Raw genomic sequence first — 16068 nt, forward strand, 5'->3', positions numbered from 1 at the left:
TTTTAAAAGTTAGCTCCTGTTTGACTGTGCTTCCTTCCTCATGTTCCCCTCTCCCTGACCTAGCACCATTCCAGATAATGGAGCCTCTGTTATCATCAGAGAGAGGACAGTTTGGAAGCAAGGCCCCCTATCCATGTGTGATGGGCATGAGACACAGATACGACATGACCCCTGCCTACTCAGACTGCTGAGATGTTTACTACAATACGACTTAGCCCATCAAGACGATACAGTTGAATTAACAGCTCCCCCTTGTTACAGTCCCCTCAACACTTACTCAACTACACAGTCGTTATCTTATTTCCTGTTGGCCCTGTGGGGAGATCACTCACTCTGAGGGCACATATCCGTGCATCCTCCGTGCCCACCACAATGTCTGGCATACAATAGTCTATCAAACAACACACGTTGAATAAATGAATAAAAACTGCCCATCTCATGCCAAATACATCCTGACATTCACAACAGCATTCCTGAAGTTTTGCCCACTCCACTGTGCATAACCACAAATCCACTCACAGTTATGGCAGGTGGCACCAGTGTAGCTTGTGTCACTGCAGTTACAATAGAAAGTAGTCCAGGACTGGGAGCAGCTTCCTCCATGTTCACAGTAGTTTGGCAAACACCTAGTGGGAGAAAACACAAAAGCAAACAAAATCAACCAAGCCACTCGACATAAAAGGCAAGATGAAAACAAACAAACAAAAAAAAACAAAGCCAAGTGCGTGAATGATTTCATCAGAGTGGACGTTGATTTGCTATACTTTGTATACCCAAATCAGACAAGAGGGGCAGGAAAACAATTCTAATATTATGGTTTTACCCTAAGAAACGGCTCCACCTTACTTTAGAGGGTAATGGTAGCCTCAGAGCTGATTTAGACATTTAAGCTAAGGATTTTAAAACTGGGGCGTATTCGTGTTGACTTAAAGTTAATTGTAAATGTTCACAATCTGTAAGGTTTTTCATTTACTATAGAGCAAAATATATAAAGATGATAATTTTACATTTTTGATTTTTTTTTTTCATTTTTAAGGGAAAGAGGGAAGGGGCAGAAAATTGAGGTCACTGGCTTATACTTCTTTGGGAGGGGCCAGGTACCTATTTTAAACTACAAGAAAGCAACATGACATTTGAAGATTTAAACCCGTTCATCTAACATGCAAAGAAATTCTGTCATTTTTATAAGTGCTAAATGCCATCCTTACAACAAGGGTTTAACTACTCATGGTCAAAACAATATGGGTATTCTGAAAAATACTTTCATCACAACATTAAAAATTCTCTAAAACATTCACCTAATTTGAATCAGTAACCACATTCTCTTACGGATAGTGTTTAAAACTAGATGTGCTGATAACTTTCACAACAATGAATGGATGTAAGAGGCCAACATTAGAAAATCACTTAGGAAATATGAAGTACACAAAATTAACAGGCCACAGAAAACCACAACAAATGACGTGGGCAAAAAAGATGTCAACAGGCTGGGACTGGATTAAAGGAAAACGTTAAGCTATGATAAGCATACAAAATAAAACACATTTTATAAATTTCAAATATGGTGGGAAGGAAAAGATAAAGAGTTATGCAGGCTAATGAAAGTGAAGGCAATGCTGACTCCTTCTGTATAGAAACCCTGGGCTTTAGGGAGGAATATATTGGAGTTCCAATCTCCTTTACTGCCTGGCGCCTTTGGGTAATTCTCTGTTCCTCTTACCATCTAGCCACTAAGAGAGCGCTGGCAAGAGCTCATAAATGTACTGAATAAAATTAAGAGTAAAAGCAATGATAAATACCAGAATTCTGAAAAACAATCTTTATAGGGAGTCTGAGAGAAGCAAAAAAAAAAAAAACTCTATGAATTTAAAAAGGGAGAAAGTGTTAAGTTATGAAAGTGCAGAAAGGCTGTAATACAATAAATGGGTTCATTGTGGAGCGCTGAGAATCTGAGGCAGCAAAAGTAAGATGATTTACTGTGTCCTGGACAGGTAGCAAACCCTCCAGCAGTGATTGTTTCAAAGCCCAGAAACTAATATCCCTGCATATGTTCAGACAGATTATTAGAAATTTTCTGCTCAGCACAGCAAACATACAATTGTGCTGACAGGGCTTTTGTTTGGGAAAAGTTCCTTGATAACTTCATGGCATCCCATTCTAGCTTAAAGAATAGGGAAGATAGACCCAGTAATTTAGAATTTTTCTACGTTTTTCACAAAAACCTGCCAACCAACTGAACAAACAAAAAATGTGCTCTTCTTCCTCTCCAAATCCCATGCTCCCTATTGGTTCCCACAGGTTCTCTGGATCTTGGGGGACAGTAAAAGGCACAGTGGTGTCACTCAGGTGACACACAGTCCCTGTTCCCCTCTGAGTTGGTTCTGCAGAAGAAGTTCCATAAACTTGGAACATCAGTGCCCCATCTACAAGATCAAAGTAGGGAGTTCCCCCTCACATGCCCTGCAGGTGAGCCGGGGGTCAGGGACAGCACTGTAATGAACGGTCCCTGTCCCCATATCCTTCTTCTGTGTCTAGCACCCCCCGCTTCCCCGCAGTTTACCTTCTGCATATTTTATTTTTCTGAAGCTTCCAACCCCCGTGACCTCTCCCCATGCCTGTCCTACCCCACGTTCACACACACACACACACACACACACACACACACACTCACCCGCTCACTCACAGAATTCCACGTTTTGCAAATAATGGTATTCATGCTGCTCTCTCCCCACAAAAACTTTGTTGTTTTACAAATGAAAAACGGAGTCAACAGGTGCTCATCCTTTAGTCCTTTCACCTTTGTCCCAAGAAAGTTGAAGGTTGCCTCTGTTTGGTGGCTGAAGGTACGAAGTATAAAAACTCCGTGTCATCAGCCCTAAGAAGCAAGTTTGCCAGCACTGAAGGAGAGTTAGGACGACAATGAAATTACGTTGCCGTGTGGCACACAGCAGGGAGAGTAGCAGCCTGGACATATCTCAGTGTACGTCTTGTTACTCTCAAGATTTGGTTGCACCCACAAACTTCTGGAAGCCTGGCTGCTATAAGCCACATTAGCGTCTGTGACATGACCTGAGACGTTTCCAGAAAAATCTTCACTTCCGTCAGGCTAACTGAATTGGGATCCTTTTAACTTCAACTAATAGCATCTTAACCTTTTGTGAAACAGCATCCTCTAATTACCAAAAACCCATGTTTTTCCTATCTGACGTATAGATCTTGAGATTATCAAGTCCAGCGGGGCACATAAAGGGAAGGGCTGAAGGGAAGCTGTACAAAGTACCTGCGAAGTTTGAACACATCTTTTCATAAGCCTCACACAAATCTCGTTTTGCAGTGTTAATAAACTCAGATTAGCAGTAAAAATAAATGTAGACCAGAAACTTATTAGTCTATGGTCACTGAAAAAACAAATAAACAAACAAATGAAACAAAAAAACCACTGAGGTATTCCTGGGAGGAGACAAGTATCCTTTGGGTAAGAGCAAATCTAATATTCTTAGAATGAGGGGGAAAGTGAGTGAGTGCTTGGCCGGCTGCCTTCCAGCTTGGTTCATTTTGGTTCAGCACACACTGTGATTAGAAAAAGTCATCTGTAAAGCGGATGCTTGAAATAAAAGATGCATAAGCCCAATTTGTTTGTTTAAAAAGAGCAGTATTATAATTTCCCCATTCTTTAATCAGTTCCTTTGAACTGGTGTTTTTGTTTCTTTTCCTCTCCACTTGGCATGAAGTGAAGACATGAACCCAGAAAAAGTGCTGCGCAGAGCCGCGGTAGTGAACAGAGAGCCCTGCCTGTGACTCCTCATGCTCCCTGGTGGGAGACCCCCTAATTCAAACTGCTGGGAGATAGTTTCTCTGAACACTCAACTTCTAAAACCCCAATCGTATTGCACACATAACTGGGCCTGCATGGATGTGGCTTCCTTTGTGGCACAAAGGATGTGGCACATTAGCTGTTTTGTGCACAATATTTAACAAAACAGCTTTCTATGTGGACACAGGAGCTCTCGTACTTTTAAAAGCCCGGGTAAGTTAGTGCGGAGAAACACCCTGGTGAAGACCGAGGCAGGGTGGCAGACTCCCAGAAGCTGTCTGCCTCTGGGGAGGGCAGAATATCTGCATAGCCTTAAGGGAAATGAAAAAAAGGTTTGAATGAAAGAGAAGAGTTAGAAAGGAAAAGAGAAATAAATCACAGGGCCGAAAGTCATTCTCATATGAGAATCGATCATTTCTTTCCAAATCAAAACTTCCTTTGAAGAAGAAGAACCATCACTGAGCGAGGCCATAGGCAATCCAGGTCATAGATAATGTGGAACGGCTCACGCTGAGTGATCCAGGGACCTCCGTACTGGTACAATCCGGCCTCCAGGGGCACCTAGTTTGGGCCCGTTGTTGTTTTGTGGTGTATTTGGGTGTTCACAGGAGCTTAGCAATGGAGACAGTTAAACTGCTTCAAAGCAGGGAAAGGATTTTATAGGATGACCAGAGACTGAGCTACTTTTTAGACTAGGGGCAGATATTTTTTAGAACTTAAGCCAGCATCCAATTTCTAGCACACTTTAAGCAGAACACTTTCTCCCTAAAGTGGGGTGAGGAAGAACAAAAGGACCCCTGCAGGTCTCCTGGAGAAAGGTCAGAGCAGTTATTTCCCTGTAACTTAGCTTCCACCAGGGCTAAGCTTCCTGCTGACGTAGACGAGGCCTGGGAAAAGTGTTAGGAAAGCAGTGGGAATCAAGTCAGTTGGGGAAAATGCAGTCTGTCAGTTTGGTTTTAATTTGGAAAATTTCACAGAAGATATAAGAATTTTCAGCTTCTATAAAAATCTCAAAACTACACACCAGCGACATCCAAGTTTGTGCTTTGAGTTCAGTCCTCAGTCCTCGCTCCAGACGGCTGCTGGGACTCCACGTGGGCATCTGCTAGATACTTAAAACTTTGTATCCTCGAAGCTGACTTTCTGACCTTCTCCCCACCCGGCCTCTGCTCCCACCTGCTCCACCCATAATCCTTCACTGTCGCATTTGACAGCAACATCCTTCTTACTGATGTACAGGCACCCACACTTGAAGACCCTCTCCTTCTCCCTCAACCAGCATCCAAGATGTGAGCCAAGTCTGCCAGCAGGGGCCTTCAGGAGTGGCCCTGCCCCGGCCACCTCTCCCAACCTCCCCTGATGCCACCCTGGTATGAGCTGCCAGAATCTTTCACCTGAGCAACTGCAATTATCAGCTCACTGGTCTCTCAGCTTCCATCTTGGACCCCTCAGTCAATTCCCAAGACAAGAGCGAGGGGCATCCTTTTAAAACCTAGGGCAGATCCTAGTAAGACTTTCTCCACTGACTGTTATACTCAGGGTAAAATCAACATCCTTGAAATGAGCGACCAGTTATCCCCCTGAACCCTCTGGACTCGCTCCTGATCTTTTCCCTTTTCTGCACCTGCTCCAGCCATGTTGAGCTCCTCGCTGTCCCCAAATTGCACCAGGAATGCTCCTTCCTCAGGGTCTTCACATTGAAATCCCTTCTGCTCAGGATGCTCCTCCCAGGATACCACATGTCCACATGATCCATGGCCACTCCTTAAGTCATGTCTTTGCCCAAATGTCACCTTCTCAGGGAGCCTAGCACCATCATGCTGTTTAAAGTTGCAACCCTTGCCCACTGTGCAGCTGCAACTTTTTTCTTTGTTCTTATCATTTATTATCTTCTTATACCGGGATGCTCAGTGTTTGCATTAAATGCATGGTTTGTCATCTGTCTCCCTGAAAATGAATGTAAGCCTCTTAGGGCATCGTTTTCTGTCTGTTTTGTAGGAAGCAGAACGGGCACTCGACAAAGGGTTGAGTGAATGAATGACTGGGCGAATGAAGGGACAGACATTTCTGAACGCATAGCCCACTGAAACTGCCCTCTGCTCGCGAAGCCTCTGCAGTTAGCCACTGTCCTGCTGGCCATCCCTCATTGCCTGCCTGCCCCTGCGCAGTGCACCAAAGCTGAGTGGAAAGACACAAGAGCCTCGCTTTTGTTGTTTTTTAAGTGGTGAGGAAAGGGGAACACAAGAAAACAGAGCCTTCTGTGCAGCCACCAGGGAGCAGCAGTTGAGAAAGGGGAGAAAAACTCAGATTCAGAAGACACCCCAAATCGGATGCTCTTAGTGATGTAAGTAAATGGTGCAGTTTCTTTTGATTACTTGTGACAATTGAGCTGTATTGTGGGGCCCTAACAACTCCATCACCTAAGTACTCAGAAAGATAATTGGCCTTAAATTCAATCAGAAACAGAATAGTTTGCATCATGTACCTGACAGCGCCTTTTGGGAAATATCTAGCATTCCTGATGAAGTCTGCATACAACTTTGATAGATTTTAAGGAGATAAAAAGTCTGCTGAAAAATTCAGTTTACTCATCTGGCTCGCTTGATTCATGATACTTTTAACTAGACACTCAAAAAATGTAATAATCTTAAACTAGCCTTATGACTATCCTAATAACTTTTAGCCAATCATAATTTTTCTCTCTGGTCTCCTGCAAAATACGTTTACCAAGAGGCGATCTTGGTCTCTGCTATCTTAAAGGCTTTTCTCTTGCCCATAAACTTGGAAAAAACCAAAAACTTTGACATGTGCTCACGATCACATCTGACATATTGCTTTGACAGTTTTATTTTCCCTGCTTTATAGATGAAGAAAGGGAGACTTGAGGTGGGTAAATAACTTGTCCGATGTGAAGTGACAGAGTCGGGAGGGTGAGCCATGCCACCTGTCACTGAAGCACTGTGAATCCTCCTGCTACCAAATGCTGGTCATCACCTTAAATGTGAGCTCTAAGCACACACCTGAGGGCACCATTTCTGCTGCAGCACAGGTGAGGGTGTTTCCATAGCTCGCCTACTGATTCCAGACACTGTTAGGAGACACGGAGCTCTGACTTCAGATGAGTGAAAGCTGTTTTTAGTAGAAAAAGAATCTTAACAATATGACAAATAGATAAATTGGGACTAAATAAAACTGCACAGGAGAATAAAATATATATTTACTATACAATTAATATAACAATGTATAATATATTCTATAAATTTTCTACAGTGGAAATGGGAGGTTTCAATTCCAATTTCAAACTCTCTGCACTATCAATTTGTAAAATCTTTAAAATAGATTAATCAGGAAGACAGCTTCTGCCCCTATCCTGCTTTTACTATTATTATTTTATTTATTTATTTTTGAGACAGAGTCTCACTCTGTCACCCTGAGCAGAAAGCTGTGGCATCACAGCTCACAGCAACCTCAAACTTGGGCTTGAGCGATCCTCTTGCTTCAGCCTCCCAAGTAGCTGGGACAATAGGTGTGCACCACCATGCCCTACTAGTTTTTTGTTGGTGTTTGTTTTTCTATTTTCTATCTTTACAGTGTCTTGCTCTTGCTCGGGCTGGTCTTGAACTCCAGAGCTCAAGGGATCCTCCCACCTTGGCTTCCCATAGTGCTAGGATTAGAGGTGTGAGCTAGCAAGACGGGCCTTGTCCTGCTTTTATATTTCAGATTTCTCAAATGACAGCGACTTTTTCTATGTGTTCTAAGCCTATCTGAGTTAAAGTGGTTGCTTCATTGTTCTTAATAGTAATATAAGAAAATTTAGGGTTCTTTCCTACTTTCTGTGGGATGTCTTAGTTATCATTGTAAGCCAAACAAAGCCCTTTAACCATTTAACATTTTTTTTGCATGTCATTTAGAATAAACTTAAAAGCTGTGTAATGATTCCCATAAATGCAGAAAAATACAAGTCTATCAATGTCTGTTAAGCACATGGAAAACATATTCAGGATTCATCTTTGAATATGGGCTTCATGGCCAGCCGGCGCTGGATGTTACGGAGACCTTGACTGGGCGTCTCCTCACAGGGGCCAGGTGCTCCAGCAGAGTCCCCAGGGACAGTTACACCTGACTCTTCCTCACTCCACATGTTAACAGTCTTCCTGAAGTATGCACATCTTAAGCTCAGAAATTCCTGAATTCAGTTTCAAAAGTTTGAGTGAATCAAAATCATAGTCTGAATGTTTGGGGGTTAGGAAGAAATATGGTACTGAAAGAGAAAAATGGCTATAAAGCTTGTCTTGGCCAGAGACTTGTGCGATGTGACTTTCATCATTCTGGAAAGAAATCAGTATCCCTGACTTTAAAGAAAATACTTAAGCATATTTACAAGGGATTGTAATAGGATTAAGATCCAATATCAGTTGACTGTCAATCTTGCAATGGACCTTACTTAGAATCTTAATGTCTTGCATTAATTCATAGAGTCTAATAATCATTAATTGAGTTATGATTTTTTAATTTAATACTAAGTCTAACTATAATTATCAAATTCTCCTTTCTTCCTATAAAAGTCTCCTGCCAAGAATGAATCTTTAAATTAGACTACTGTAGGTCTTTTCCCTTGAAGAAAGATTATAATATAACATTGAAAATATTTTAATAGCTCTTTTGATTTGCAGTTTTTAAGAGAATTTGACCTTTCTGTGCATGATCCTTGTAAACTTCAATTTAAAATGTGTGAGACAACTGATTTAGTCTTGTAATTGAAATTGTCTTTAGTAGAACATCAAAGACAGAATTAAGGTCACTTAAGTTAAATGATTTTCTGAATGTTTTAGTTTTATAAGCATTGGTCACATTCTGTTAATGCAGTAACCTGAAGTACCTGGAAATTCAATAAAATATATTATAAATGTAGTTTAAAATGTTTGAGAGTACTTAAATAACTAAATACAGGATGTAATATTTCCAATGGCTTCTTAGTCCTGATGGCTAAAATCTGGTAGGCCTATAAATAGAATAAGATTTTATAAGCTGAATTAATAAAAAATAAGACAGGAAACTTAAAGAACAAAGATCTTGACATTTTAAGAAATTCAATATCACTTTTTTAAACCCCAAAATAAACCTCGCTAACAGCATGTTTTGCACCAAAGCACTGGCATCAGCACCTGTGTGGCCCTCTCTTCTGTTCTGAAATTCCATCTTTGCCACCCGAATCCCTGTGGGGGAGGGACAGGGAGAAATAGGCTCCTTCCTCAGGCTCCACAGAAGACCAGGCAGCCTGACCCTGTGAGTGATGTGATTTGGACAACCTGGAGCACTCAATTCTGTTTCTAGTTTCCCTGCCTTTTTGACTCTGTCACCATAATCAGTACTTTTGGGTGAAAATAACAGTCTTTGGATTTAATGTATTAGTCAGACTTTCTTCCCAAATCCCCTATACACCATAAATAATGTTTAGACCGGGTGGCGCCTGTGGCTCAGTGAGTAGGGCGCCGGCCCCGTATGCCAAGGGTGGCGGGTTCAAACCCAGCCCCAGCCAAACTGCAACAAAAAAATAGCCGGGCGTTGTGGCGGGCGCCTGTAGTCCCAGCTGCTTGGGAGTCTGAGGCAAGAGAATCGCGTAAGCCCAAGAGTTAGAGGTTGCTGTGAGCCGTGTGAGGCCACGGCACTCTACCCGAGGGCGGTACAGTGAGACTCTGTCTCTACGAAAAAAAAAAAAAAGTAATGTTTAGAGGAAAACTGTTTTTTCGAAACTAGAAAACTCTGGATTTTATTTTTCTTCATTTGTAAATGTTATAGAAAACATGTTACCTCATTTTATTGGCGTTTTTTAATATTGGATAGCCAGTCCTTTTATTTTGCGTATGTTTTTTGCCTATTTCTTCTTGGACTACACACTGCATTGATGGCCTTTGCCGTGTCTCCATGTTCCTCTCCTTCTGCCCGTGGAGGTGAGAGGCACACGGCCACACTGCTCTCGATGTGGAGACTTTTCCAAAACTTTTGTGTCAATCTTCACCTATAATTCCACTTCTTAGAATAATACCTCAGAAATACTGTCTTACATATACAAAAAAACCTACAATTATTATCAATGATAATTTTTTATTGAAAAAAATAATGAACGGAAAGAGTGTTTACCATTTTGAGAATAATTAAATCAATGAGGGTACATCCATACCCTAAAATGCTATGAAAAACTAAAATAAATAGGCCATCTTTATGTAAGGATATTGGAAGGTTTTTCGTTGTATATTATGCTATTCAGTAGAGACAGCAATTTGCAGAGTGAAATGTATGGCTTTTGCTGCTTTTGCTGCTGTTGTAATGCGGAGAGAATAAAGACAGGAAGGAAATACACCAAACTGGGAATCTGTGACAAGTGGGTAACTGTGAGGATAAAAGCACCATCGCGCTTTTTATATATTTCCATGTTGTTCATTTTTTTTTTGCAATAAGTTTGGAAAAAAAAAAGATACATCCATATTATTTTGTATATATTTTTTCTATTAGACAGTAGCAAAGAGGAACATATCCCACTTAAGAAATGATCAAAAAGATAACATCCCTGTTCTGAGGCACTTTCTCAGCCCAGGTGTGAGACCAGCTAGATATGACGAGACATTCAGGTAAGTGAGAGGATGGGGCAGGTATGCCTTGAAACACGGGCACTGGAATTGCCTGATAGCCCCGTGTTCGGTGGACCGTGCATGGCCAGGCCTGTTCCAGGGGCATTGCCTGGACCCAGCTCTCACAGGAACCACACATGGAGTGGAGTGTCCTTTTCACATAAAGTGCTGAAGACTTGGTGAGTGCCCAGTGAGAGCAGCACGGGTGTTCAAAACCAGGTCTAGCTCCTTGCCTTCTATCTCCCTCATCAAACTCTGGGAATAAAGTCAAATGGGTAAAATAAAGTCAAAAGAGCCTTTGCTCTTTGGAACAAAGCTCATCTGGCAACACATTCCTAATGATCATCTTTCATTATAGTTGTCTATCAATTCCCATACATTTTAAGTCACTTATAAAAATTAAAAGAAACGGGTCCTTTGTCTAAGAAAATAAGCATGAGGCTAAGCATGAGCTCCATCCTTCCATTTCAGTTCTTTAGACATATATACTTTTAGCCAGAGTCCCACCTCCCCCCAGTTTTTCCACTTGAACACACTTAGAGAAAGATACCGATTACAGGATAGATCTGCATCAAGAAATACTCAGCGTGCTTATATAAAAACTTATGGTAATAATGTGTCCTCACTGCTAAGTTTCCCTGTTCTCTATTTCCCAACAACAGATCAAAATGAATTGCATGCCTATTGATGGTCCTTTAAAGTTCCCAAATGGACAGAAAAATTGTACACTATACATGAGTCTGAATGTATTTATGCTCCATGGAGTTGCCGCCTTTTTTAAACAATTCTCATCCCTTCTTTGTACAGTTGAAGGTCAATTTCAATTTCTATATGCTTTCCTTAGAGAGGAAAGAACAAAACATTTCAATAGTCCTCAAAATGCAAGCTGACTAATGTAAGCTGTTTAATGAAGCTCATACATTAAAAATCAACTACGTTGTGCTCCTTTGTCTGTTTGCGTTAATTAGCAGGCAACTGCATTGATCTTGTTTTGGTCAGATAGCTTTTCAGAAAGCTTTTGAAACCAATTTCTATGCCTCTCTATTCTAACAATTACCATAATCCCATTTTACCCCCTCAGTCGGAGCCTCATTATAATTGAAATTTGTTGTAATTACAGCAGATGCAAACATTAAGGAATTAAGGGAATATAAAGAAAAGTGTCAGAAGTCAGTTTTCTAAATTTCCAGGTTCTAGTTCACAGCGGGGTGTGAATGGTGGATTGTTGCTGAGAAGATCCCCAAATAGTGACAAGCAACCAGGAGTAAATGAGTCTGCAGTGCCCAGCAGTGATCCCAGCAGCAGCCTGGCACCCAGGTGTGTGCACCTCCCTGAGCAGGCTGCTGGTGGGAAGGTCTTCTCTCAGCTCTAAGCCAAACCCACAGTTTGCCACTATGACACCCAGCACTCTTCCACGCCAGTCCTTCACAGCAGAGGACATTCAGAATTAAGAATTTATCAATGTTATCCGTATGAATTTTGCTACTATGGGCTGCAACCCGAGGGTGTGAAACTGATAGAAAGTCATTAATATGTATTGGCAAAGCAACATGCCCCCTACCCCCAAACAATAAAACAATATCTACCAAGACATTCACAAAGAAAGAGAACTGCCTATTAGCCTGGTGTGGGTTATTTTGACTAAGTAGGATAGAATTGAATTTCTCTAATCAAATCTGTTTAACTCAGTGGCCTAGAAGTGCTCAGTCAGAATGGAAATATATACCACACAATGTCTAGATGGGCTCCGGACTTCATGGGAAAGAAATCTGGTCAGGTTACTCTACCACACACCCATTAGGTAAAGGGTTTTGTGTTTTGGCATTGATGGGACTTTGTTTAGCCTCGGAAATATGACGCTTCAATGGGAATACTGGGAGTAATGAGGAAACACACAGACCATGGCTCTATCCAGATGACTGCAATGGTCTTATTCTTAAAACTTTAAGAATATCTTATGGTGAAAATAACAGACATTGTGTTTAATGTGTTAGAATTAATGAATAAGAATGATTCTATTATTTGGATTGGTGCTTCTCAAACTTTGGCTAAATAGAAGATCCTGGTACAGTGCTTCTGCGATTATAGTGAGTTCATAGGTTATGCTCAAATCACTGGTTCCCACACTGAACAGTACTGGTCTGGACTCCACTTGAAAACCATTCTGTGGAGATGGTTCAGGGGGGTGACAATTGTGGGTTTCATTTAATTTCTTTTCCTCTTTCCTCTTCTAGTTTTTGGTCTTTTTTTTTTTAATATTTCTAATTATTTTGGAAACTTTAAAATGATATCATTTTCAAATGTGTTACATACCCACTTTCAACACAGTACGCTAGGAATATGTCAGCTTTGTGCTCGAGGTTAACCCTGGCCCTTAATGTAAATCTCCTCCTGGATTCCCCGGTGTATTCATGTGAACTTCAATATTCATCAGCGGGTCAAGGTGACATCCTGCACTGCTATGTGTCATCCTGTCTGCTCAGGCCTATGCGGGTACAGTGGGTACAGCGGATGAGGACAGCACCACTGCTCCTCCCCTCATCCACCTAAACTCAGCTTTTCTCGGGAGCATCTGTATGCGGGCTGCTCCTTATGCCCCATCATAACAGTCCAAGTTCAAGTAAATGTGTGAACGTGACATCAAAATAGTGCCATGTGTTAGTAGGTGCCAGCACTGACTACACATTTATCTGTATTTTATATTTCTAGGCAATGCACATAGTCCTCAAATTTGAAATAAAAAAGCAATTATACCTACTTTTGAATGCTTTTGGATTACTCTTATTTAAAAAAATTATACAGGCAGCGCCTGTGGCTCAGTCGGTAAGGCGCCGGCCCCATATACCGAGGGTGGTGGGTTCAAACCCGGCCCCGGCTGAACTGCAACCAAAAAATAGCCGGGCGTTGTGGCAGGCGCCTGTAGTCCCAGCTACTCGGGAGGCTGAGGCAAGAGAATCGCGTAAGCCCAGGAGTTGGAGGTTGCTGTGAGCTGTGTGATGCCACGGCACTCTACCGAGGGCCATAAAGTGAGACTCTGTCTCTAAAAAAAAAAAAAAAAAAAAATTATACTATATGGTATTGCAAGGCAAGGTAATCCAGAACTTTTTCTCAGCAGGCAGAGACTTATCTGTGTGAATGAAGATTATCTGAACACTTAGCTACCAAAATAGAATAGCCATGATAAAATGAAAGCTGCGGCTAATCTATGAGTACAATTTGGGTCCCCGATTTCTTCACCCCAGAGGGTCAAAACACTTCATTGTTTTATAGTCTAAATTAAATATGTAATTTAATCTTCAAATACTGCCCTTATTTGTTATGGATAGAACTAAAATTTTATTTGGTAGGGCGAATGAGTTTCACTACATTAAAAAACAAAATTGATCTTATTGCAGTGGTTTACACCTGTAGTCCCAGCTACTTAGGAAACTGAGGCAAGAGGATGTCTTGAGCCTAAGAGTTTTGGGCTATAGTGTGCCAAGTTGATTGGGTGTCCATAACTAAGTGTGCATCAAGATGGTGACCTCCCAGGAGCAGGGGACCATAAGATCACTTAAGGGGGGGTGAAGCTGCTCAGGTCAGGAACTGGGCAGGTTAAAACTCCCATGCCCGTCACCAGTGGGATCTCTCCTGTAAATAGCCTCTGGATTCCAGCCTGGGCAACATAGCAAGACCCAATCCTAAAAATAAAATAAAATAAAATAAAATAAAATAAAATAAAATAAAATAAAACTGGACACCACTCATTTTATTCAAGCCAAGGACATAGATTATAATTAGGTTTATCAGTTTCCATCTGAGTTTATTATCCAGACTCCTCTAAGTTATATTTTCCAGTTGGAGTTTAGCACAGTCCAACCAAGAGGCTGGCTCTTGGTGCTATAGTCACTGCCATGGCCTCTGGAACCCATGGATGGAGTGAGCAGACATCAAAAGGATTTGGATCACCCAGGATGCTGATAGGTTTTTACATATTGCAAAGTTCTATAACTTCCACTTTAAAGGTCCTGTGATAAAATTAAAATTGATCTGGCATTTACGAAACAGAGGATTAGAGACTGAGCCTAGAGCCTGCCATGTATGAAAATGAAGGCTATTGGGACCAATGGAGCGAGGGTTAGTGTGAGACTGTCCCTTTGTGTCCCAGTTGAAGTTTAGCATAAGCAGAGGTGACAGAGTACCCTTAAACTCCTCAGGCTTCAGATTAGAGAGATCCAAATTCAAATTCCAGTTTTACCACTTCCTAGGTCTATGGCATCTGAAAATATTGACAATGTTTAGAGCATTAGTTTCCTCCTTTGTAACATTAAGATAAAAGCTTATCTGAAACATTGCGGGAATTAAATAAGGTCTGTAGAATGTGAGCAAGTATGAACTATAATTATTATTATCAACTATACTTGCAGTTGGTTTGTGACACAAATACACTCGTTTTTTGTTTTTTTTTCCTTTTTCTTTCTTTTTTTTTTTTTTTTAAATGATGTTTTCTCCTATTCGTGGAGAGAGAATTGGTTTGCACATTGTGAAACTCAGTTTTCTCCCCGGCCTTTCTAGGCAGATCAGGTATTTTCATTCTCTGTTGTTAACCACGTGAGCTGCCAAGAAAGGTTGCATTTCCTCTTTGTTCATTTCTGTTTTATCAGTGTCCTGTCTGCCTGAGCAGCCAACCTACCTTTCTGGAGGGAACTGAGCAGCCATCTCTCCATTCAGTTAAGGTTTGCACCTGGAGCTTGAGAGGTGAGGCAGAGACCCAGACAGGCCATTTCCGAGCCATAAACACACCCACTGCCACAGGTTGTTGCTGATGATTCTAGCCATAGCCAGTCAACAACTTAATTGGCCCCTGACATTGTGTGTCTGTTCTAGGAATAGGCTTTAAATCGAATTTAATTTAAATTGCCATGACCCTTGCACTTAGAGATTACAGAGAACACAGACAAAAAGAAAAACATCAATCCTTCCTTCATACACACACACACACACACACATATTCAACTTGTCTAGATTCTTCATTTTTTAACTTAAAAGTGTGAAAAACATGGGTTAAAAAGTCCTAGATTAATAAGAATCTTAGTTGGAAATATTGAAAACCCAGTTTAAGCCATTTTAGGGACATGAAAGCAACATGGGCTTGCAGGATGCAAACAAAGTTAACCCCCTGAGCAGCAGGAGGAGGAGGGGAGGCTGGGCCTCGGGGTGCTGATCCGGGAAGTGATGCAGCCGAGGCTGGGGGTGGGTTGGGGGGGGCTTTGCTGTTCTCTCTGCAGCTGGGCTTCACTCATTGCCTGCACCCCAGTTTCCACCGCAGGACGGGCAATGTGGCTGGTGGCTAACTTTTGAATTCTGCAGCCTCATGCTTCTACTATGAGAGAAGAACCTTTCTTTCTCATCATAATTTGAGAATACTGGGACGGGGCTCTGCTGGTCCTCACTGGCTGGGTCAGCCACTCTGGACATTGCAAGGACTTAGGTGGGAATCCAGAACTCTGGGAGGCCCCTGTGCTGGGGGGAAGCAGCAACCCCGGAGGATGACACAGCCAGAGGTCTCAGACAAGCTTACAGATGGCTTCTAAAGAACTGCTCACACAGTTCCCATTTTAACACATAAATCCACTTCACTGTTTC

At 41.6% G+C, this 16068-nt stretch overlaps 1 protein-coding gene across 1 annotated transcript in view; it reads right to left on the minus strand.

The window, feature by feature from the left end:
* The window catches only part of CNTNAP5 (contactin associated protein family member 5), an 869192-nt gene that overhangs the window by 346199 nt on the left and 506925 nt on the right, over positions 1-16068 (minus strand). The window contains exon 11 of the mRNA XM_053598220.1: positions 520-626. Coding sequence (XP_053454195.1) covers positions 520-626 — 107 coding nt within the window. The remainder of the gene's footprint in view (positions 1-519; positions 627-16068) is intronic.

The sequence above is a fragment of the Nycticebus coucang genome, chromosome 7, assembly GCF_027406575.1.
Source record: "Nycticebus coucang isolate mNycCou1 chromosome 7, mNycCou1.pri, whole genome shotgun sequence".
Taxonomy (NCBI): domain Eukaryota; kingdom Metazoa; phylum Chordata; class Mammalia; order Primates; family Lorisidae; genus Nycticebus; species Nycticebus coucang.